The sequence below is a fragment of the Microtus oregoni genome, unplaced genomic scaffold, assembly GCF_018167655.1.
Source record: "Microtus oregoni isolate MIOR12 unplaced genomic scaffold, Mior012 000045F_ref0000178, whole genome shotgun sequence".
NCBI classification, from domain to species: domain Eukaryota; kingdom Metazoa; phylum Chordata; class Mammalia; order Rodentia; family Cricetidae; genus Microtus; species Microtus oregoni.
In genome coordinates, this window is record NW_024543219.1 from 3,510,173 (window position 1) to 3,533,353 (window position 23,181).

The window sequence follows — 23,181 nt, forward strand, 5'->3', positions numbered from 1 at the left end:
AGAGTTTAAAAGCGCTGGCTGTTCTTCCAGAGGTTCTGAGTTCAATTCCTAGCAACCACATGATGGCTCACAACCATCTGTTATGTGATCTGGTGCCCTCTTCTGGTGGGCAGGGATGCATGCAGACAGAACACTGTATACATAATTAATAAATAAATCTTTAAAAAAAGTACATTTTAAAACTTCACTTAATCATCTGTACATGAGTGTGCAATAAAGTTTTCAAACAGTGGGTGTAAAACTGCAGTACTTTACATTCTTTATTATTATTATTATTATTATTAATGTATACAATGTTCTGTCTGCATGTATGCCTGCCCACCAGAAGAGGGCACCAGGTCTCATACATGGTTGTGAGCCACCATGTGGTTGCTGGGAATTGAACTCAGGACCTCTGGAAGAGCAGCCAGTGCTCTTAACCTCTGAGCCGTCTCTCCAGCCCAGTACTTTACATTCTTACATCATCAGATGCTCTTGAACTCTTGTGCTCAAGTGATCTTTCTGCGTCAGCCTACTTGGGGCAACAAACGTACAGAACAACAGCTTTCTTTCAATAAAGAAATTATAGCTCTGGATTTAGGAATCTAAAGTATATTCTGTCCTGCCACATATGTTGATCTGGTGATTTTATTGTGTGTATAATATCCAAATAGGTGGTTACATTTTATACTATACATTAATATCTTCATACTCTTACTTTTTATAAAAGTGAGTAGTGCAGTAGTTTAGCCTCATTAGCTGTAGAAGGAGTTTTTATTTATAAAATAGCTAGCATAAGGACCATGAGAGGAAAAAATGATCCAGACACTCCCCAGGTAACCTCGTGTTGATTTGTACACACAGCTGTGAGTGGGTGGTGCTGACTAAATGCAGTGTTAATGATAGAAACCTTGAAACACAGCTCATTCTGTTCTCCTGGTGTGAACAGTTTGCAGGTGAAAGGACAGAACTTGTAATATAGCTAGTTGCTCCCAATATTTTGTTACTAAATCCAGTTAAACTCAGTTCTGTAATAGAAAGTTTTGTTTTTTTTCTGGAGAACTGTAGAGGGTGCTGTAACCTTAGGAATAGTGTGCACTGGCTTTAACTAGTACAGACATTCACAGGGGAGGAGTGTAGAGTGTTCAGAGAGATGATAATGCATAATACGTTACCCTGCTTATTTGGAGAATGTTTTCATCTTTAAGATTCTCTGGTATTGTTAAAATCACAAACTCTTTTCCTTCCTTCCCTCCTTTCCTTTTTTTTTTTTTTTTAAATGTTGTCTCACTATGTCAACATGTGTTCTTGTCTGGCCTGGAGCTTTCTCTATAGCCCAGGCTGGCCTCAAACTTAGATCTACCTTCCTCTGCCTCTCTTCAAGGTGTGTGATACCACACCCAGAACGATAGCCTTTCTTAATATGATCCAGGTAAATTGTAGAACAATAAATGTTATTTCCAATATCTTCCCCTTCAGCCATGTAATGGGAATATGTATTTTGGATAAGTATGCTTTAGCAGGGAAACAGCTTTGGAAGACAGGCTATTGCACCAAAGTGGAATTTAAAAGTCTAGGCAGACTTCAGAAGTTGTTTTGGTAAAGTAGATATCTTGCTTTTTGGCTGATTGAATTTAGTATTCAGAGAATTTATAGAGGTCCATGAATTCCAGGTAACATTTGCAGATTTTTCATAACTTTAATTCAGTTTCCTCAGTACTGAAAAGTTTTGGCATTTGAAGTTAGTTAAATTAGTCTGAGTGGTAGATTTTGAAGCAAAGGATGAGGATATTACCTTTCTTTTAAAGTAGTTCCTTTTCTAGATTTAGGCAGCTTTAAACAGTTTCGGAGACAAAGCTTGCTTCTTTGTTTCTTCCTGGAACTGTATTTTTATATATTTATTTTGAAGTTCTGTACTGTAGTTCCTTAAAAACTTAAAGCAAAAAAAAAAAAAATTCCCTTCTCCCCACTCCTCAAAGTGAAAGGTTTTTCTCCACAGTGGGCGAATGGATCAGTGTCGTACAGGCTTTCTCATTTGGTTGCTCTGTCTTTGTTTTTACTCTAAAGGCCCCACCTTCCATGGTCAGTAATGAACAACGCCAGCATGCAGAGCACATACTCCTATCCTTTAGGAAATCCAAATCACCATTTGCAGTTTGCAGGCATATTTTGGGTAAGTTTTCTCTTTAAAAATATTTTGGCATAATCAACCGTTTTTTTTTTTTTTCTGTCTTGAATGTTGGTTGTTATAAATCCCTTTCAGTCCCTTTGTGCAGTTAGTCCCTTTCACTAATGGTTTTCTATTAGGTTTGGGGGTAGTTATGTATGTTCTCTCTTAGTTGTTTTCCAGTTGTTCTTTTTAAAAACTGGTTTAAACCCAGCTTCCTTATAGCCATATTAGTCACTTCTGGGAAAGTTATCGATATAATAAATAAAGCGGTGGTTTGTAAGTTTTGTCAACTTACTTTATGAGTTCTCTCTGACACATAATATGGAAATGGTCTCTTTCAAACAACTCTAGGGATGGTAGGTCTCTTGTCAAAGATGGCACTTTGTAAGAGCTGTATCTGATATTGCCATTTGCCTCTTCTATATTTTTTGATAATAATAAAAAGGGAGATTTCATTCATTGTTTTTATTTATTTAGTTATCTATTTCTTTACTTGTTTGGGTTTTTCAAGGCAGGGTTTCTCTGTGTAGCTCTGGCTGTTCTGGAACTCACTCTGTAGAGTAGACTGGCCTGGAACTCACAGAGATCCATTTGCCTCTGCCTCCCAAGTGCTAGGATTAAAGGCGTGTGCCACCATGGCCCAACATTGTTTTTATTTTATATTTTATGTTGGCCTTTTTGCTTAGTGGGAAGTGTCTTTCATATTGCTCATACTTAAGCTTCTTAAAAGTTTTTGAGGGCTGGAGAGATGGCTCAGTGGTTAAGAGCATTGCCTGCTCTTCCAAAGGTCCTGAGTTCAATTCCCAGCAACCACATGGTGGCTCACAACCATCTGTAATGAGGTCTGGTGCCCTCTTCTGGCCTGCAGGAATACACGCAGACAGAATATGTATACATAATAAATAAATTTTTTAAAAAAAAAAAGTTTTTGAGGGCTGGAGAGATGGCTCAGAGGTTAAGAGCATTGCCTCTCTTCTTAGAGGTCCTGAGTTCAAGTCCCAGCAACCACATGGTGGCTCACAACCATCTGTAATAGGGTCTGGTGCCCTCTTCTGGCCTGCAGGCATACACATAGACAGAATATTGTATACATAATAAATAAATAAATAAATAAATAAATGTTTTTGAGTCCATTTATTGCTACAAAATTGATGACTTGATAGGATCTAAAACATCTGACTGTTTATTCTTGTGATTTTGGTAGGGTTTGTCTGTTACCAGTACTCTGGTTTCCATACAGAAATAAACTATGATGATGGTCATCTCTTCTAAACTGTTTTACATATTAGGGCTTATGAAATGAGAGGTTTGGTCGTAGTGGAAGAGTTCTGTTGAATTATGAGCTCTGGCTGCCAATGGTGCGTGCTGCACATTGTCAACTTGAAGAGGTCAGCCTCTCTGGGCCTCTGTCATCTGTGCAATGAGAATAATGACACCATTTGCCTTCATGGGCATGGCTTCTTAAGGTCTTGGGAGATGCCCATGTTGTCATAAAATAAACATGTGTGAACAATAAAGTAAACATAGTCACATTACTTTATTTCTAGGGTTTTTGTTTTTTGAAGAAGACCATCTAAAATACATGGCTGTTTTGTCTGACAGAAGCTAGCAACAATAGGAAGGTAGCTGTTTCATTCAGATCTTACCTTTAGAGCAATAGTTGTAACAGGTGTCTTTTCAATGCAGTGAGGCCATTTATGGACTTACCAGTGGTCAAGTTTTATACTTGAATGGATTTGTTTCTGTTACTAAGAAATGTGTTCTTTTACTTGTATGGTACATTTAATTAATGCTAAATAAAAAGAACTAAGACATCGGCCTAAAGAGGTTAAAGGGGTTAAGACCTCATCTTACCTTGCAATTATTCCAAATCAACAGGTGTGAGAGACCATTGTGTTAAACTGTTAACCTAAAGTAATTGGAATTTGAAGTTCACGTTAGATACTTCACCTGCCTCGTCTAGGGTTCCCCAGTGTGTCATCTGACTTTCTGTTGAATGCAGCTGTCATTGGTGACTAAGTTATAAGCATTTTGTTAGCACTTATTTTCTTATAGCACTCTTGTTTCAGAGCACGTGTATTTATGATGTACGGTGGCTTTCATAAGAGCTCAGCGTGTCTGGACACACTGGAAAGAGCAGTATCATTATTTCTAGTTGTGCTTAATTCTAGTCGTGCTTTCAAAGTCAGCTTGGGTTTCACTGTCTATCATTAATGTATTGCAAAGCCCTTGATTACATAATGTTTGCATCTAAACTTCACCAAAAATCTTTTTTAACCCCTTACTCAGTTGCCACCAGCACAGAAGGGCAAATTCCTCTAAGAAGACTTCTCATACAAGTGGCAGTCAATCACAACTCAGAATTTTCACATTCTTACTTAGGGATTAGATGTCATTTTGTAGAATGTCTGGGAATATATTCTGATAAAGGGGAGATTTTTCTCTTTGATGCTTCCCTTCTCTGTCCTTAAAACTCTTCCTTTACTGCTAGCTTCAGTTTTATGTGTTTCTCATTTTTCCTCATTTCTTTCTCTTACCCTTTTGTTTCCCTTTATTTTTTGCTTTCTTTGCTCTTGTGTGTGTGTGTGTGTGTGTGTGTGTGCGTGTGTGTGTGTGCGTGCACGCTCCTCTGTGTATATCTATGCCTCTGCCTCTGTGTGTATGCATGTGTGTACATACTGCATGCTTGGGTATTTCCCCACAAATGAACTTTTAGATTATTTCACCTAAGAAATCTTTGGCACTCAGGAACCTACTAGTATTTTAGGGTTAAATATTTCTTTTAAGAACAAACAAGCCTGAGTTTAATTCTTGCTAAAGAAATAACCAAGAAATGTGAGGAACTGGCTTACTACTCCTGAAGTCACCTCTGTAGCACCTCTTTGCTTTCTCAGGGAGAATCGGATTCCATTCGCTTATCTTAGGCAGCCCGCACACAGTGAAACAAACCAGAATGTTCAATAGGGCTAGGAAACATGACTTCTCTGTATTTGGAAAATTGTCTTTGGTAACACTGCCAATTTTATCTTTCCACTGAGACTTCACTACTCTTTGGTAGGTGTAGGTGTCATTCTGCTTGGAGAGCTGGCATGTCAGTTACAGCCGTGTGATTTCAGTCAGACTGCAGCGGCTGATCGTCTGTAGTAGACTTACTTTTGTTTTGAGAACACTCTTTGATTAGTTTCCGTCTGTAGTAGACTTACTTTTGTTTTGAGAACACTCTTTGATTAGTTTCCCTTTATTACTCAGTTCACTTTCAATTTTTCTCCAAAGGGTGCTGTCATGTTTGAGATGAAATATAATTTATTATAAATTGGGCCGTGGTGGCGCACGCCTTTAATCCCAGCAGTTGGGAGACAGAAGCAGGCGGATGGATCTCTTTGAGTTTGAGTTCCAGGACAGCCAAGGCTACACAGAGAAACCGTGTCTTTAATGCTCACCCCCAAATGATTTTTAGTCCATAACTGTTGAAGTTACTGCGGTAGCAAAGAAGACGTTCTAGAAAGCAGCCCCAAGCAGGCGATTGCAGCGCTGTTGTAGCCAGCAGCAGCTCTTCCTCCAGGGAGACAGACATTCTAGCTTGAGCTGTCAGCTCAGCAGGAAGACCTTGCAGTGTCAGTCATCTTCATGGAACAGTGAGACTGAGGCTTGCGTGTATGACGAAGCTCTGCTAGTGAGTACTGGCTAGCGTGCAGAGTGCTCTGGCTCCTTTACACGTTTGTGCTATGTGTAAATATACTCTTTGGGTAGCTAATAATAGTGTTTATCAGAAACCGCAATACTCTTTGAAAAAGTCCTACTTTTCAATTTAGAACTTTACTTTCTCTTCCAGTATTTCTCCATTTTTTAGAGACAGTTTCTTAATAAATTAGACCCTCATTTCCTGCCATGTAGAGGTAGATGCTGAAGAAAAGTTAACAAGGGTCTCTTGAAAACTTTCCAATGTCATTCTTATGTAGGACAGACAAAAAGACTAGGGTAGAGGCATATGTAGTTTAAAATAAGGGTGTTTCAGGGCTCGTGACTGACAAGTGCCTACTTGGTCTTGCCTTTGGTGGCATGTGCTTAGCATGGATTAGTGTTGTTAGAGAGTCATGTGACCTCACATTTCCTCTCCATTGGGACATCAGTTTCTGTATCTGTAATAGACAGCAGTTGAAGACAACGATGATCTTTGCTGTTCCTAACATTCTGTGAAGCCTTCGTATTTTACCTTCTTCAAATCTGTACTTAAGGATTTCATTGTAGATGGACATGAAGACAAACCATCATCATCCTCTCAGAGAAATCTATAGTGACATTCTTTAACTTACCTTCACCAGACACAGTCATATTTCTTCTTAAGGGAGATAGATATAACCTGTTTCTGGCTAAAATTGTTTGACTCTTAGAATAAAATCTACCACTCCACCCTCATTCTTGGAAAGTTAAACTTTTTTTTTTTTTAGTAATGAGATTGCATTTTCAGAAACTATTCATTTTTAAAAAATTAAATCATTTATTGTATTTTAAAGTTTCTAAATTTTTGTGACTTCTAATCATCATCTCAATCAGTTTATATAACAGTAGCACAGACTAATCAAAATGTAGAAACAAAAGGCCTAGATTGGTTCTTTCTACTTTTGCTGTATTCAGAAGTCCTGTCTACAGGGACATACTCTCAGTCAGGGTGCACCTTTCCTCCTGGATTTTCATAGTTAATGTGTTAGGAACACTAGTAACATTTTTAATGACCCGAGTTTGAGTTAGAAAGAAAACAGTGCATGTCTGTACTCCTATCTTGAGTTCTAGAAGGCACCATTCTAGGCCTAGAGTTTATTTCTTGTGGCTTTCAGATACTCATACCCAGTGATCTTGGTACATAATCTGAAGTCTATTCAGACTTAAGAGTTTCACATGGTTATTTTATAGACCTCAGAGAATTTCTACTTTTTCTTGACTTCATTTTGACTGTTTCTCCCTTTTAATAATGCTGTTTGAAAACTGTAGCAGTATACATTAAGAGAAAAAATAGACAATTAGTATAAAATATTTTTAAGGTTTGTTAATTTTCTATTTTTTCTCTGGTTCAGGTTTTAGCTTAGTTCCTCTGAGTTTGCCAGGTAGCTGGGTCTTTCTAAGTGTAGCCTCGGGATTACTCAGTTTGATCAGTACTGCAATCAGAAAAGTAAGGAGAACTTCTCACCTTGTGTAAATGTGGCTCATTGTACTTGACCATTTGAGACAAAGACCTTCCACGTGGCTGTTTATTTCTGAACTTGCTATTGAGGTGGGCCATCCTGCTGAAGGCTTACTTAAAAGCTGCAGTATTTTGGCAGCATGACTCATCATAAATAGTAATGTTCAAAGACCAGTTTAATAAGATATTTTTGAAATAAAACATTCCAGTTTTGCACAGGGTGAGAATCTCTTAGTACACTTTCTGATTGCTTCATATTTTTATTTTTACCTTTTAAAGCTGTGTTATTTTTTAGTTCTTCATGCTTTGGAAGTAACAGTTGAAGAGAGGTGAGGAAAGTTTGTGAAAATTGTGATCGGTGATTAGCTGCCACCTGCCTGAGGTGTCTTCTGAGAGGAACTAACCTCTTTGTGGTGCTAGAGCAAGGTCACTGGATTAAAAACAGAACAGGTAACCATCTTATTCCTTGTCTGAAAAGTTCTGTCTTAAAATTAATAAATGCAAAATACACAAGATCATATGAATTACTGTTTAAAGAGAAATTTTAATTTTCTTCCCAGAAACCAGTAAAGTGGACTATGTCCTTTTTCAAGCTGCCACAGCCATAATGGAAGCAGTTGTCCGAGAATGGGTTCTCTTGGAAAAAGGCAGTATTGAGTCGCTGAGAACATTCCTCCTAACCTATGTCTTGCAAAGGCCTCAGTAAGTACTTGGGGCAGCACTGCTAAAATACCCTTGTTCAGCCTCTGATCTGTCCTTTTAGAGATCCCTTCTTCTTAATGATGATGTTTATGGGCAAGCTCTATCCTAGGGCTTGTAGTTTGAAAATTCATATATGGGGCTGGAGAGATGGCTCAGTGGTTAAGAGCTTTGCCTGCTCCTCCAAAGGTCCTGAGTTCAATTCCCAGCAACCTTACATGTGCTCACAACCATCTGTAATGAGATTTGGTGCCCTCTTCTGGCTTGCAGGGATACATGCAGGCAGAACACTGAATACATAATAAATAAATCTTTGGAAAAAAAAAAGAAAATTCATACATATGATTGTAGTTTGCTTTCATACTTGATGAAATCATAACTTTCCTTTCTGATACTAAAGAAAATAGCTTTATTGTTGAATTTTGAAGAATTTGATTATAAATACAACATTACTTTTGACTCTGTCAGAACTTACCTTGACTTGTTCTTTGGTGTGTGGTAGGATGCTTTATTTCTTTTAATATGTTTATGAAGCTTAGCATGGGCTAAGTAATATAAGATGTAGCTGCGTATCCCCAAGAGGAAGAGGAAAAAATTAAGCCATCAACAAGCCAAATGATACATGTGTGTGCATAGAAAATATTTTAGAAGAAAAAGCACTAAATTCTTTGTTTACTTTGAAAAAGATCAGATTTTAGGAGAGGTAAAGTGAATTTTCGTTTAAACATTTTTACAAGCCTGTGCATTTGTTCTTGTATGGAATAGACACATTTTTGTTATATTTTAATGATAATGATGGTTGTTTTGATCTTTTCCCTGGCAAAATAATTTGAAATATAATTTGATAGTGTATTCTTAGGCTTAAAAAGAAGTTGAGAAAAATCTTTGCGTTTATATTTATATAATAAAAGGAACTAAATATAAAGTCTATCTATGTTTGTAGCAAGAGTTTAAAGAATTAGGGGCTGAGTATGTATGTAGCTCAGGTTTTCTGTTTTGTTTTAAACTAGGAGGGTCACATCACATCTCTGATTTCGAAGGCAAACGCAGAAGGACCACTGCAAGCTCAGAGCTAGACTGGCCTACAGTATAAGAGTATTACTAAAAACTGAAAGGAAAAAAAAAATAGTTGTATGCCACTAGTAGCTTTAGTATTTAGACCCCTGTGTCTGACGAGCAGTCTTTGTGACACCTTGCTCCCAGGTCTAGTATTGTCATAAAGCCTCTTTATTTCTCTGGGTTTTTGTTCTGTTTTTACTTTCATCGAACAGTGATTTGATGGCACTTTTCATGTGGTTAAGTCAACTGTTGTCATGGGGTGTCTTTCCTAAGTAGTCGGGGTCTCTGTAGAACTTTTGACCTCCTTGGCAGCCTTTCCCACTTCATTCCATGAAACCCAGAACCCTGAGAGCTGGGGTAGATGTAATGTGGGAGAGGTATTCCTTGATGATTATATATGTGCTTTCTTCTGCTATCCAGATTAATTCCATTCTCAAATCATTTTGATTAGTTTAGAGACTATTTTAGAGTTGATTACGAAAGGTTCTGTGTTGAAAAAGTTCACTTGATTCCTCCCAGTGTGTGTGTGTTAGTGTATGGTATCAGGAAGTGGAACCCAAGATCTTGTGTATGATAGGTAAGCACTGCCTCCTCCCTACACTATTTTGAGGACTTCTTAAAACTTTCTTGGCAAAGATGACACAGCAGCACAGTGAACACACAAACCCCTTTCCTGGTAGAAGCTCAGTTAACTTGTTTTCATTTTTGTTTTTCGAGACAGGGTTTCTCTTGTAGCCCTTGCTATCCTGGAACTCACTCTGTAGACCAGGCTGGCCTGGAACTCACAGGCCTTGCCTCTGCCTCTTGAGCTGGGATTAAAGGCGTGTGCCACCACCGCCTGGCAACTCAGTTAACATCTTGTCACATTTGAGCAAACTGCCATGCTCACTACAATGTTTTCATCTTAAATACTTGAGTGTGTCTTTCCTGAGACCACACTGTCAATAGTCTAGATCTAATTGTCCTGTTTATATCATTACTTAATATCATTCTGATTGCATATTCTGAGTTCCTCAATTATTTTACTAATGCTAGGTATATCTTTCCATCATAGGCCATTTTTCTTGTTAATATGCAGTCTGTCTCTTTGTCTCTGTTAATGTTTTCTTTCTAACATTAAGTAAAATATGTTGTCTTTTAGTCCAGGGTTCTATTACAAGTTAGATGTTATGTTCAGTTATTATGACTTTTTTAGTTAAAAAATTATTTTATGTGCATGAGTAGTTTAATTTTTATTAGCTGTATTTATTATGTATGAGTTTTTTGCCTGCATATATGTCTGTGTACCACATGTGTGCTTGTGAAGGTCAGAAGAAGGTGTCAGATCCCCTAGAATTGGGGTTATAGATGGTAGTGGGCCACCATGTGTGTGCTGGGAACTGAACCCATGTTCCCTAAGTCAGAAGAAGGTGTCAGATCTCCTAGAATTGGAGTTATAGATGGTAGTGGGCCACCGTGTGTGTGCGTGCGCAGGGAACGTGCTCTTGGCTGCTGAGCCATCTCTCCAGCTGCTTTGTATGGGTATTTTTTCTGTATGTGTATATGCACACCATGTGTATGCCTGGTGCCCCAAAAGTTACAGGTGGTTTTGAGCTACTAATAGGTGCTGGGAACCAAACCTAAGTGCTTTGCAAGATCAGCGAGTACTCTTAACCGCTAAACCAGCTCTCCAACTCCTGTTACATTCCTTTAAAGTCAGAGTAATTCTGCTCCCTTTTTTTGGTCTTTAATGACATTGACATTATTTTATAGAATCTAATTTATCTAATCCACTTGCTAGTGTGGATTAAAGTCAAGTAGCAAATGTGGTGTACTATATAGGTAGGATTATTCAGATAGCTTATGTTGTAGAGTCTGGTGTACACAGGGATTGTGAATTTAGGTCCTCACCACTACATGTACAGGTTTGTTACCGTGCCTCCTTTCCAGGGACAGGTGCATAATAGTCAGGAGAGAAACGTGCATTCCTGTTCTGCTACATTGACTCTGTGACCTTGCCTGATATTTGCGACTAATATTTCTTGCTAACTTTCTGATAATTAGTGGAGTTAACAGTGTTTTTTGAACATGTTAATTTAATAAAACCCCTGCATAAAGCTCAGTAAATGTTTTAATTTTCTAATTCTTGTCAGTAGAAGTCCCCCCCCCCCCCCCATTTTAGGCAGGGTCTCACTATGATGTCCTGCCTGGCCTGGAACTTGCTATGTAGACTAGGCTGGCATTCAGGGGTTCAATAGCCTCTGCCTTCTGAATACTGATATTAAAGGCATATGCTACCACCCCCGGCCCAAATCTGTATTTTGTAGGAATATTTTGACTTTAGTCTTGATGTAGGGACACATGCTTGAAATTAGATGTTCAATAAATGCCTTCTATATGGTAAATACTGAGTTTTACATATACTAGTGTGCTTAGAAGTGGGGTGGTGATCTTCAGGATAGAGTTCAGTTGTGACAGGTAAGTCATGCCACATGCTGGTGCCTTGAGCCTTTAGTGATAGCTTTCTGCAGGAAGTGGCACCACGGTTTTGGCAGAGGGAATAGACGTTCATAGGCCTGGCAGTATAAGAGTGTGGAGCCAGGAACTGAGGATCCATATGCCTGCTGTACTGAGTGTATGGGAAGGGTGAGGTCAGAGAGAAGAGAAGGCACTTGGCTGTCGCAAATTTTAAAAGTGCATGAACCGGATGTATAACTTAAGTCCAAACTGAAACACATTTGAAAGGGAAAGGTAAGCATTATTAATAATTAATCAGGACAATAGGACATTGGGACTCTTCCAGGAAATCTGGGATTGGTCTTGTTGCCTATGGTAAGGGATGTGACTTGTCCCAAGGGTGCAAGGGCACATCTTTGTGACATTTGAGAGGTTACATTATAAGGTTGCTGTTTCTGTAGGCTGACCTTTAAGAAGGGGTTCTGAAGAGGCATTTAAGTCTCCGTGCCCTTGTGATCAATAGGCTTTTACAGAATGCCTTGGCTGGGAATGGATGTTTGTAATGTCACTCAGAGGTGCCACCTATCTTAATAGTAGATATAGGTAAATGTTTTCACACTTTTTATGTTTTGCAGCCTCCAAAAGTATGTTCGGGAACAGATTCTATTAGCAGTAGCCGTAATTGTAAAACGAGGATCATTAGATAAGTCAATTGACTGCAAAAGCATTTTTCATGAAGTCAGCCAATTGATAAGTAGTGGCAATCCCACTGTGGTAAGTATGCTAACTGCTTGTATCTATAAAATTTTTTCATTTTGCCTGTCACAGTAGCATTTTGGCAATAGTAGTATAAAACAAAAGCATACAAACTAATGTGCCAAGCAGTTTTATTTGTTTAAGCATTTCTTCTGATTTTTAAATATGTGTGTATAATATAGATAAAATATATTTAGCCTTTTTGTTTGAGTCTATGTTTTTATATGTTGCTACTGTACTCCTAATCATTTTAATTGATTGTAAAGCATGATGAGTGAATATATCATGATATTCTTTTTTCTGTAGGTGGGGAGACTTGGGCTTAGCATGTAACCCTGGCTGGCCTGGGATTCAGAGATCTGCCTTCTGAATTCTGGGATTGAAGGCATGTGCCACTGCACTTGGGTTTTCATTATTCTCCATCATTTCTATTGAACATTTCCCCACCCTCAGTTTTAATAAGCATTGGAAAGTACCGATAATTACAGACCTGCTTGAGTTAAGAATAAGTGGTATCTGGCATAATAAAAATCATTAACTACACCATGACTTCAGATGGTTCTGACAGGTGAGCAGATGCCAGGCTTTTGTTCTTGACCAAATTACTTCAGGGAGCATGAGTTCCCCTCCTGTCCACATTTCGGGAATGTCTGGTTGTAGTAATTTTGCCAGAGGCTGGAGAAGCAGAAGTTGGTATTACAGACCAGCTCTGATTCATCCTTCTAGATCGATCCCTCTAGAACTGGGGTTCTGATTCTTAAGTATCAGATGTTAAATATTCTTGGTAGTTTTTTTTTAACTATTCACAATTTATTTTCTTGAATTACCTGAGAACTATCTGTGTGAGGCTATATGCCATTCTTCAGGACTCTTCTGTAAGAGGTATGGCACTTGCTTATTTGTCATGGTGGGACTTGAGCCCAGACCCTTGACAGGCAAGTACAGTGCTCTGAACCACACGCCTCCCTCTGTTTCTGATGTAGACCTGTGCTAGTGTCAGGACATTGTAGAATAATGGTCAGATGACTTGCATGAACTCGTAGTGTTCCCTATCGTGGCAATGAGTCTAAGTGCAGCCAGTGCTTACTACCCTGGGTGTTCCGGGTTACATTGCTGCCCCCCCCCCCCTTAGTTTTTGCTTTGGGGCATCTTGTTTCATTTTGATAGTCTGGCTTGTTGCAGTGGACAGGGTTAGACCAGAACTGTGACACTGAGATTGTGAATAATGCTTCCTGGGCTAGTTTATTGATTCTTCCAGCTGGGGCTTTAGTGCAGGAGTCTGCAGCTTACCCTTGCCCTCCTGCTTGTCTCTTGGCACTGGGAGAATACAGCATAGGTAACTTGTCCTGCCTTTCCTAGTTCCTGATGGGGACTGAGTTTTCTTCTTTTTCCTTACATAGATTTGATGTAGCACAAAAAGTAGTTCATGGCAGCTTGATAGTTAGACTTGTTTGACCCACCAAAATAACTATGTTCTACAAGTGATAGAACAGACAGTGTGGTTAGAAAACATTTTGCTATATCCACAGTACATACATTTGGATAAATTTAATATCCTTGATATTCTTTAAATTGTCAAAATAGACACCCCCCACATATATACCCTGCCCCATACCTCACACATATATATCTGCCCTCCCCCCATACCTCATACATAGAGTATTTGAGACAGTCTCTTATACAGTGAGCTCCAGACTAGTCAGTAACACAATAACAGACTGTCCTTGAACTTTTTCTTTAGTTTCCAGTGCCCTAGGATTGAAGGCGTGTGCCACCATATGCAACAAGGTTTTCTTTTTAAAGTAAAATTTCTAAATAACAGGACCAAGGAATTCTAAATTATTAACATTTCAGTATGTAGAACCATTTTCAATGATAGGATAGAATGAGATCGCTAGCCACATCGAAACATTAAATTTAAAAAAAAACCTTCTATACTTCAAACAAATAAGCAAAAAGCAGCCTGGTGGTGGTGGCAAAGCTCTTTAATCTCAACACTTAGGAGCCAGAGGCAGGTGGATCTCTGTTTTGCAGAGGCTGGCAGATTTTTGAGTTTCTGGACAGCCTGGTCTACAGAGTGAGTTTCAGGAAAGCCAAGGCTATACAGAGAAACTTTGTTTCGAAAAACAAACAAAAAAATTCTCTATGTTTATGTGTTGAGTGAAAAGCACACATTGCCATTTGTGCTTGTCCTTACAGAGAGGTGTGAAACCAGCCCCTTAGGTAGGTCCAGAAAATGAGATTGCAGACTAGTGAAAAGTTCTCATGTATCTTTCTCTTGGCTGATGAAGAATTTGTGGGAACAGTCCAAGAATTTAAGGCTTCATTATAGTCTCAGACATGAATAGCCTTCAAAGGAAGAAGTAGAGCTTTGGTAGGAAAATAGCATGCTGAAACAATCAATAGCCAGAAACCTTTGTATGGTGGTTTTATCTGATATATGAAGAGGTGCCAATAATAGAAATCGTTTAATGTCTTTTTTTCCTTAAAACCTTCCATTTGGTATTGTATATACATGTGTGTATGCCATAGCACTTGTGTGGTTAAAGGACATCTTTTGGAGTCAGTTATCTCCTTCAACCATGAGTTCCAAGAATAGAACTCATGGCAGGTTTGGTGGCAGGTACCTTTATCTCTTGAGCCATTCAGCTGGTCCTATTTGATGGTTTTCTATAGATTAAGAAAGAGTTGACCTGAGGAGCTATTAAGTCAGATAACTCAGTTCCCTCTTGTCACTTCTAAAATGTAAGCTCCATGAACCTTCACTGGCCAGAAACTATAGCTTGACTGCTTTCCTTCAAAATATTGGTGTTGGTTATCTATCTTCCTGTACTAGTCTCATGAACGTATTTACATGGGTTTTGGGGCAATTAGCAACTGTAGAGTGTTGAAATCTGAGTGGCCGCCCGCACGGCTAGCTTTATACCCGAAATAATTACACGGAAACTGTATTCTTTTAAACACTGCCTGGTCCATTAGTTCCAGCCTCTTATTGGCTAGCTCTTACATATTGATCTAACTCATTTCTAATATTCTGTGTAGCACCACGAGCTGGCTTACCAGGAAAGATCTTAACCTGCCTTTGTCTGGAGTGGGAGAATCATGGCAACTGCCTGACTCAGCTTCTTTCTCCCAGCATTCTGTTCTGTTTACTCCACCCACTTAAGTGTTGGTCTGTCAAATGGGCCAAGGCAGTTTCTTTATTAATTAGCCAATGAAAGCAACAGATTAGAAAGAAATCACTCCCACATCAGTAGAGCATTGATTTTTTTTTTCTTTTTTTCTTTTTAATTAATACTTAGTTACAGCTCTGTCAAGTATTACCTACTTAACTGGAACAAATAAACACTGTAAATTCTCTGGGCATTAGTTCCTTAGTATGTAAACCAGGTGTCCTAATATCATCTCAGAGGCTACTCGTGCAGCAACTGTTGGTACCATGTTCTTAGCAGCCTCCCAACCTTTCTTTGCCGAGTCTTGGAAGCATAAGCTCTAATAATTCACCCTGTATAACTATTCTAAGTGTTGGGATTCTTTCCTGTCCCACCTGCCTGGTCCCAAATAGCCACTCTGAGGCTTAATATTAATTACAAATGCTCCGGCAATAGCTCAGGCTTATTACTAACTAGCTCTTACATTTTAAGTTAGCCCATATTCCTTATTTACATTCTGCCATTTGATGGTACCTTTATTAGCATGGCACATTCATCTTCTCTTCCCTCTGTGTCTGCTGGTGACTCCTATGACTCTGTCCTTCCTCATCCCATCATTCTCCTTTTCCACTTAACTTTATCCTGTAAACCAAGCAAATCATAGCAACACATTTATACAGTGTAAAGAAATATTCTACAACAGACAACCGTATCTGCTGGTGAAAGCTAATTATTGTATATATACAATAGCCCACAGCTTAGCTTTTCTTTAAATGCTTTAAAGAATTATGTGGTCTCTTGCAAGTCATTTTATAGGAAGCTTCATAAGTAGGCAAAACATTGGAAGTGGACATTTGAGCATAGTGCCTTACTTTATCACTGTAAAGATATAGATCTTCAGCCTTCATAAAACCTTTTTTAAAAACTACATTTTTATTGAAGATAGTTTTTTTTTTAAAAATACAGTATATCCTAATTATATTTCTCTCTTCAATTCCTCCCATATCTTTCCCAGGCACTCAAATCTACACCCTTTCTTTATCATTAGAATACAGTTATCTGTACTGGTGGTGGTGGCTCCTGCCTTAAATCCCAGCACTCTGTGAGTTCCAGGACAGCCTGGTTTACAGAGTGAGTTCCAGGACAGCCAGGGCTACACAGAAAAACCCTGTCTCAAAGAAGAAAGGAAAGAAAGAAAAGGAAAAAATAGTTATCTAAAAATAATAAGACAAAACAGAAACAAACCAGAGTAAGACATAAAACCTTTTCTTACAGATGGTATAGCTTTCTATGTGCCATGGTATGTTGTTGGTGCAATTAAGAACTGTGTCATTTCATGCTTATCTTTGTGAGCAGGCTGTCTTCCGTGATTGTGATGGGTACTGTGTTTATTTCATCTCAGTTGGGAACTGTCAGGCCTGCTGTCAAAACTAGTTTGAGAGAGCTAGGGAAGTTCTCTTTCCTAAAATAAAAAGGTAGCTTAGGATATATATTTTTTTCTTTTGTTTTGCTTAAGTTATTTTTGAGGCTGACATAGAAACTATAATTTTAATCTATTTCATGTTTGCTTTATTTCCTTTAGGCATAATAAGCTAAGCCTATGTTAAATCATTTTGAAAGATGGTTAATGCAGCATTTAAGCCTCCTTTCTTCCTGTTTTTCATGTTGAGCAGAAGTGGGTGAGAAATTCACTTGTCTATCCAGGGCTGCCCTTGGATGTGATAGCCTAGTTAATCTCCCTTATCGCAAAGTCTCATTGATGTTTTCTTAGAAGAGCAGCTGGAGGTCTGCTATATAGTATGGCAACCTTTCATACAGTTTATTCTTGGTAATAAAGATCCTGAGGCAAGAGCCAGGCTATTATAAGAGACTATCCTCCCTCTGAACAAGAGCATTCTATTTTGTCAGCTGGGGTCTTGTGCTTGTGAACGAGGAAGGCAAGCTGTCTCCGAGGGTTTTTTTTTTCCATCAGCATGAAATGAATGACTTTGAAGAGAAGTATGAGTGCTATTGTAAGAATTTTAATATGAAGACAGAGTTTTTTAAATTGTCACCCAGTAAGTAAACTTTTGAATTTGAGAGCGGGTGTCATGTATCTCAGCTTGAGCCAAAAAATTGGGATATAGCCATGGATATCTTGGACTTCTCCATATCCCAAGTACCAGAATTACAGCCAAGAACCAGAATTACACCAACACTTGGTTTTATGCAATGGCTGCAATCAAAAGCAGAGCTTCATGCATCCTAGGCAAGCATTCTACTAGCTGAACTGCATTCTCAGCTCATGAGTTATAAGATTGAGACTTTATTGCACTGTTTTTTATTGTCTTTGTTGTTCTAAATTTATAAACAACAAAAATGGGAGTAGAATTTAAGAAGGATTACTCGGTAGTTAATAGCACTTACTATTCCTGTAGAGGATCTGGGTTTGGTTCCCAGCACCTACAGGATTACTGTCTGTAATTCCTATTCCAAGAGTTGTGATGCCTTCTTCTGGTTACATTCCTAAACGCAAACACTCATACACATAGAAATTAATCTTTTACGAAAATATTAGGAAACATTCATTTATTTTCTTCCTCTTCCTGTGTCATTGATTCAAGCAGTATTTAACAGTCCTCTTCTTATTCCTAAGTGATAATTTATCTTGCATTCTAATTTGACAGAACTAGATGGTAGTTAAGAGGTAGGACCAAAACAGCCCAATTTAATGATAATTATAAAAATACTACCTTCACTCTACCTTATTCTAATTGCAGCATTTATATAGTACTTTCTGTACCGTTCATACTACTGTTGTATACTATGGTACTATGCCTGTGGGCTGTGGCTGCACTACAGGACCATCCACGAGCCGTGCAAGGGCCTGGAGATTTAAACACACAGGCCGGGCAGTGGTGGCGCACGCCTTTAATCCCAGCACTCGGGAGGCAGAGGCAGGCAGATCTCTGTGAGTTCGAGACCAGCCTGGTCTACAAGTGCTAGTTCCAGGACAGGCTCCAAAACCACAGAGAAACCCTGTCTCGAAAAACCAAAAAAAAAAAAAAAAAAAAAAAGAAAAACACACAGAGACACAGGTCATCCTCGAAACAAGAATGCCCCATTTAGGGGCTGGAGAGATGACACTCAGAGGTTAAGAACACTGGCTGTTCTTCCAGAGGTCCTGAGTTCAATTCCCAGCAACCACATGTATTCACAACCATCTATAATGAGATCTAGTGCCTTCTTCTGGTGTGCAAGCATACATGTAGGCAGAACACTGTATACATGATAAATAAATCTTAAAAAAAAAATAGAATGCCCCTTTATTGTATACCAGAGCCACTTATATATGGATCCTTAACTGATAGCCACGCCCTACGCAAACCCACCAGAAACCACTGCCATCAGGAACTCCTGAGGGTCTCATGCTCAGAGTAGGTACAAACACAGGAAAAATAAGTTGTTTTGCTCAGAGCAGCTGGACAAGTTGTTTACAGGAAATTCAAGGTCTGGGTTCACAGCCCCCAACACTTAACAATTTATCATTGCATTTGAACCCACCGTAATTGGATTAGAGATGAGACTTTATTAGCATGATTATGAAATGCCTTGCCTACAGTTAAATGAAAAACAGAATGTTTGAATTTACATATTTCTGTTTCTCTGGTCTACACAGTAGGCATCTTGGATCCCTAAGGATTCCTACAGAGTATTTTTATTTATAATGTATCTCGGACACAAGCACAATAGATTTTTGTTACTTGCTTTCTAAATTAACAAATGAGAATGACCAGTAAACTGTCTGCTGGTGGTTGTTATGTTGCCAGCAGCAGTGAACTGTAGACTATCACAAAGGGCACTTGAGGGAACCTGTGAAGTAGACATAATCGTCAAGCAAGGAGAGCTGACACCCTTTTTTCTTGAGTGGTTTCCCAAGTAGTTGTTTATTGACATATAACTGATATAAAAGAATGTCTTTTAGAAAAATGTACAAAGTGCAAGTTTTTAAAATGTTTTTGTTGAATTTAGAAACTAACAGATACAAACTTAATGAATTTAGAAAGTAACAGATATGAATTTATTCTTTATGATCTTAGATAAGTGAAACATTCTTGTGATAACTTCTTAAAACTGTGAATTGTGCTTGTAGATTCAGTCAGATCCCTCTTTGGTATGAAAATCTCCTGTTTCTCCATTTTCATCAGATTTCACTGAAATTTCAACGACAGCTTTTGTTTTTGACCCTCTTAAGTATCAGAGTCATTGTCTATAGTATAGAATGCTATCTGGCCGTGACTGCCAGGGCAGGGATAACACTTGACAGTGCTGGTTGTTGGAGGGAGAGTAAAAGGCACGGCACTGTGTCTCTTGAGCATTGAATGCCTGCAGCAAGCAGACAGGAACCTTCTCCAGTGGTAAGTGAGACCCAAAGTTGGTGCTCTGTCCCGAGCAGGGTTAGTTCTTACTTCTGACCTGGGAAATTCTCTATTGGCACTGCTTTTTGCTTTGCATTACGGTATAATGAGTGAGGATAAAGTGTCATTGTAAGGGGGTTAAATTGTCAGTTAAGTACTGAAAGTGAGTAAACATAGGAATGGAGAATCTTACACATTTATGATATTCTTAGTTGTTTTGTGAATAGGGAGAACTATTGTTGATATATAGCAGAGTGATTTGCTTTGTTCCTTTATAATCAGTTCTTGATTCACTTTCTCCAAGGAATGAGTTTATTCAATTGGCAGCCTTTAGTTAGAGTAGTAGTGTAATTAGAGCTCATGATGTTAATCTCGTATCCATACAAGATTTTCAAATTAATGAGAGATTGAATTCTTAGGTGTTTGTAGTATTTGAAAATATTGCTGAATTCGGTTCTTTGGAAAGTGATGATTTTAGGTAGGGCTCACAGTGGCTTTGCTTTCTCCTTATTGTAGAATTGTCTTCATGGATTTCCTGTGTTTCTAAGAGATGTAGTGAAATACAGAAGTTTGCACTTAACCATTTCTTGTTTTAAAATTAAAATGGAAAAAGGAGTACAAAGTTTATAGATTGTTAGCTGTTCTATAACTAATACGGGTATAAACACTAAGAAATTAAAAGAGCTATAAATAACTGTTTCAATAATAATTCAGACAAAAAGATTGTAGGTAATTTTATCTTCTTTGAACTTTTTTAACCTTCTAGTTTTTCTAAGATTGATATCATACTGTATCATTTTCACAGACTGAAAAAATAATTTTGAAAGCCGAACCTGTAATGAGAATACATTTTGTTCTTGATGTTCATGTGTTGAGAATAAGGGCTAAAGGAGTGTTCCTCTGTAGGATCCCCTTCCACTCTTAGGAGTTCTTTTCTCATTTTTCCTTAGTTAGTGGGATAAGAGAATGAGACTATATGCTCACTTGCCTTTAAGGGTTAATGTCTGCATCCTAAATGTGAGTTTGCTTGTGGGGTGGCTCTGTTTATTGCAGCCAGCCTCTTGGCTCCCCGTCTGCTCAGCTATACTGTGTAGCTAAAGGCAATGTACTTGTGGGAAGCCTCAGTCACCCAGCAAGGTTCTTATCAGCTTTGCTTTGTTTTTTTCCTCCATTCATTTTACTATGAATATGAGCTTCGGAAATATTTATTTCATATGAAAGCAAATCTTTATTGTGAATATATGTTTTAATAATCAATTAGGCATTGTACTAATAATCTGAATATGATCATAGTTTGAAACTATACCACTTTGTGAAAGTACCAGAAACCAGCCTGCATTAAGTTGTAGATTTCTTGTGGAAAGGTATTTTAGAGCATTCTTAGTAAGAATGATGGCAGTTTGCATTTAACAAGCTTCTGTATTTTCACGTTAAGTTTATGTGTGAGTTGTGCTCCGTGACTGATGGCTTACCTGAGATTCCGAAGTTAATTTTCTTGTTTTAAGAAGATATTTTTCAAATATTTTAACTCTTGATAATATTATAGACAATAAGGTCTTATTTAGAAAGGATGGATGAAATACTAAGACTAAGTTACAAAAATATAGTCTATTAAATATTGTCTTTAGAATTATAGAGTCTTAGAAGTTATTAGGTCTAGTGAATTAATATTTTCCTACAAGTTTTATTAATTTAATTTTGTCTATTTTATTTAGTATATTTCCCCCACCGAATCTCTCATGTGCACACAAATGTGTATATGTGTATTTATACATATGAACACATTTGCAGATGATCGATTTTATTTAGCTGTATCTGTGACACAGTGGTAGCTTTCTGTGGAGTATGTTTGAGGCAGTGTCACAGTATATAGTCTTGGAAGCTGGCTTCAAGTGATCTCTTTGCCACAGCCTCCAAATACTGAGGATTTGAAGAACTATGGACTATGATGCCTCTATGCTCAGCTGACGCCTGGCACTTTAACCATTTAAAAGGAAGCCATTTTAAAGTGAAGATTATTTTACTTGATAACTGTCTGAAATCTCTTTGAGCAGTAAGACAGGGATAATTTTCTCATTATTAGGGCCTTGTATCTGATTTCTCAAACCATCTTCCTTAGTCCACATTGGTATTTAAACAGGCACATATTTTTTCTTGAAGATTTAGAGCTGAAAGAACTTTTGTATTAAAGTAATGTATATTTTGAAATAAGCTGGGTGTGTGTGGGGGGGCAGGGCTAAGTTCATTTCTGATGAGGAACACACTTGCCATATGACCACAATGACCCAGGTTCAACTCTCAGTACAGCCAATTATTAACAACAAAAACCCAGTGTATATGTGTGCACAAAGATTGAGCTAAGAGTATCCAGAGAACTTTCATCATTTGAGAAAGCACCTTTGATAGATAACTTCTGAACTCTCCAGCCTGCATGAAGTTACATACCTGTGCTTATTTTCATTGATATTAAGAGGTAAACAGTAACTACTTCCTTTAAAAATTTGAAAAACATTTTTAAAGGAAAATTTTAAGTGCTTTTTTAAAAAGTAGTATTTTTTTTTCTGTGTAACTGTCACCTTAAGCAAATATCAGCCTTACAGTCGTTAGAAATTTTAACTTTATATCTCTTTGCTAAGATTTGTCAAGCAAAGCATCTGTAAGGTCAAGGTACTAACATCAGAAGCATTTCTGAACAAAGATGTTGCAGTTGGTGGGGTGGGTCCCACTGTGTTCAGCTGTTGTATAAGCTTGCAGAAATAGTATCATCTTGACTTTAATCTTTCGGGTGTTCAGAGGTAGTGTGCATATTTCTGTTTAACCCCTGGAAATGCGCCAAAATAATCCATATCCTTATCTCCATCCTTGGCTCTAAATAATCTGTGAATAAGATTAATGAGAGGTATTCTGTCTGGTGGATCCAGTGAAAAAGAAAAGTTTCTTTCTTTGATTTAAAAAGTTTTGAGGTACTGTTTGATATTTTGGAGACTAAAGTCAATGTTACTTTTCATCTGTTTGAGAATGCTTTTACATTTCATCAGAACATAGAGTGGGAGAACCGAGTCTGAATGTTGGTGGCCTCTAGTAATCACCTACCCTCTTCAAGTCATGGTTCTTTCAGGTGTAAAAGGAATGAATGTATGGGTTGTTGTGTAAGTTAGATGAAACAGGGCATTCAACAATTATTTAATTATTTAGTAATTATGTAAAATGTCAGTTGAACTGTAGGATTGAGTGAGTCGTGTCCTGAGCTCCAGTCCTACACTGATGTGTACTGACTTGAGTTGACGTGCACTGTTAGCATTTACCACATTACTTTGCAAAGAGAGCAAGTCTTCTTAGTCTCACCCAGGTCTC

The 23,181-nt window shown here is 38.1% G+C and overlaps 1 protein-coding gene across 2 annotated transcripts in view; it reads left to right on the forward strand.

Annotated features, from left to right (window-relative positions):
• Xpo4 (exportin 4) overlaps positions 1–23,181 on the forward strand; it is an 88,919-nt gene that overhangs the window by 16,562 nt on the left and 49,176 nt on the right. Inside the window, exons 1-4 of one of the 2 annotated variants that reach the window (XM_041634081.1) lie at positions 2,047–2,152; positions 7,624–7,778; positions 7,889–8,030; positions 12,158–12,296. In XM_041634081.1, coding sequence (XP_041490015.1) covers positions 7,936–8,030; positions 12,158–12,296 — 234 coding nt within the window. In that variant the 5' untranslated portion in view covers positions 2,047–2,152; positions 7,624–7,778; positions 7,889–7,935. Of the gene's footprint in view, positions 1–2,046; positions 2,153–7,623; positions 7,779–7,888; positions 8,031–12,157; positions 12,297–23,181 lie in introns of those variants that run through there. The other variant, XM_041634080.1, reaches the window with a different exon arrangement.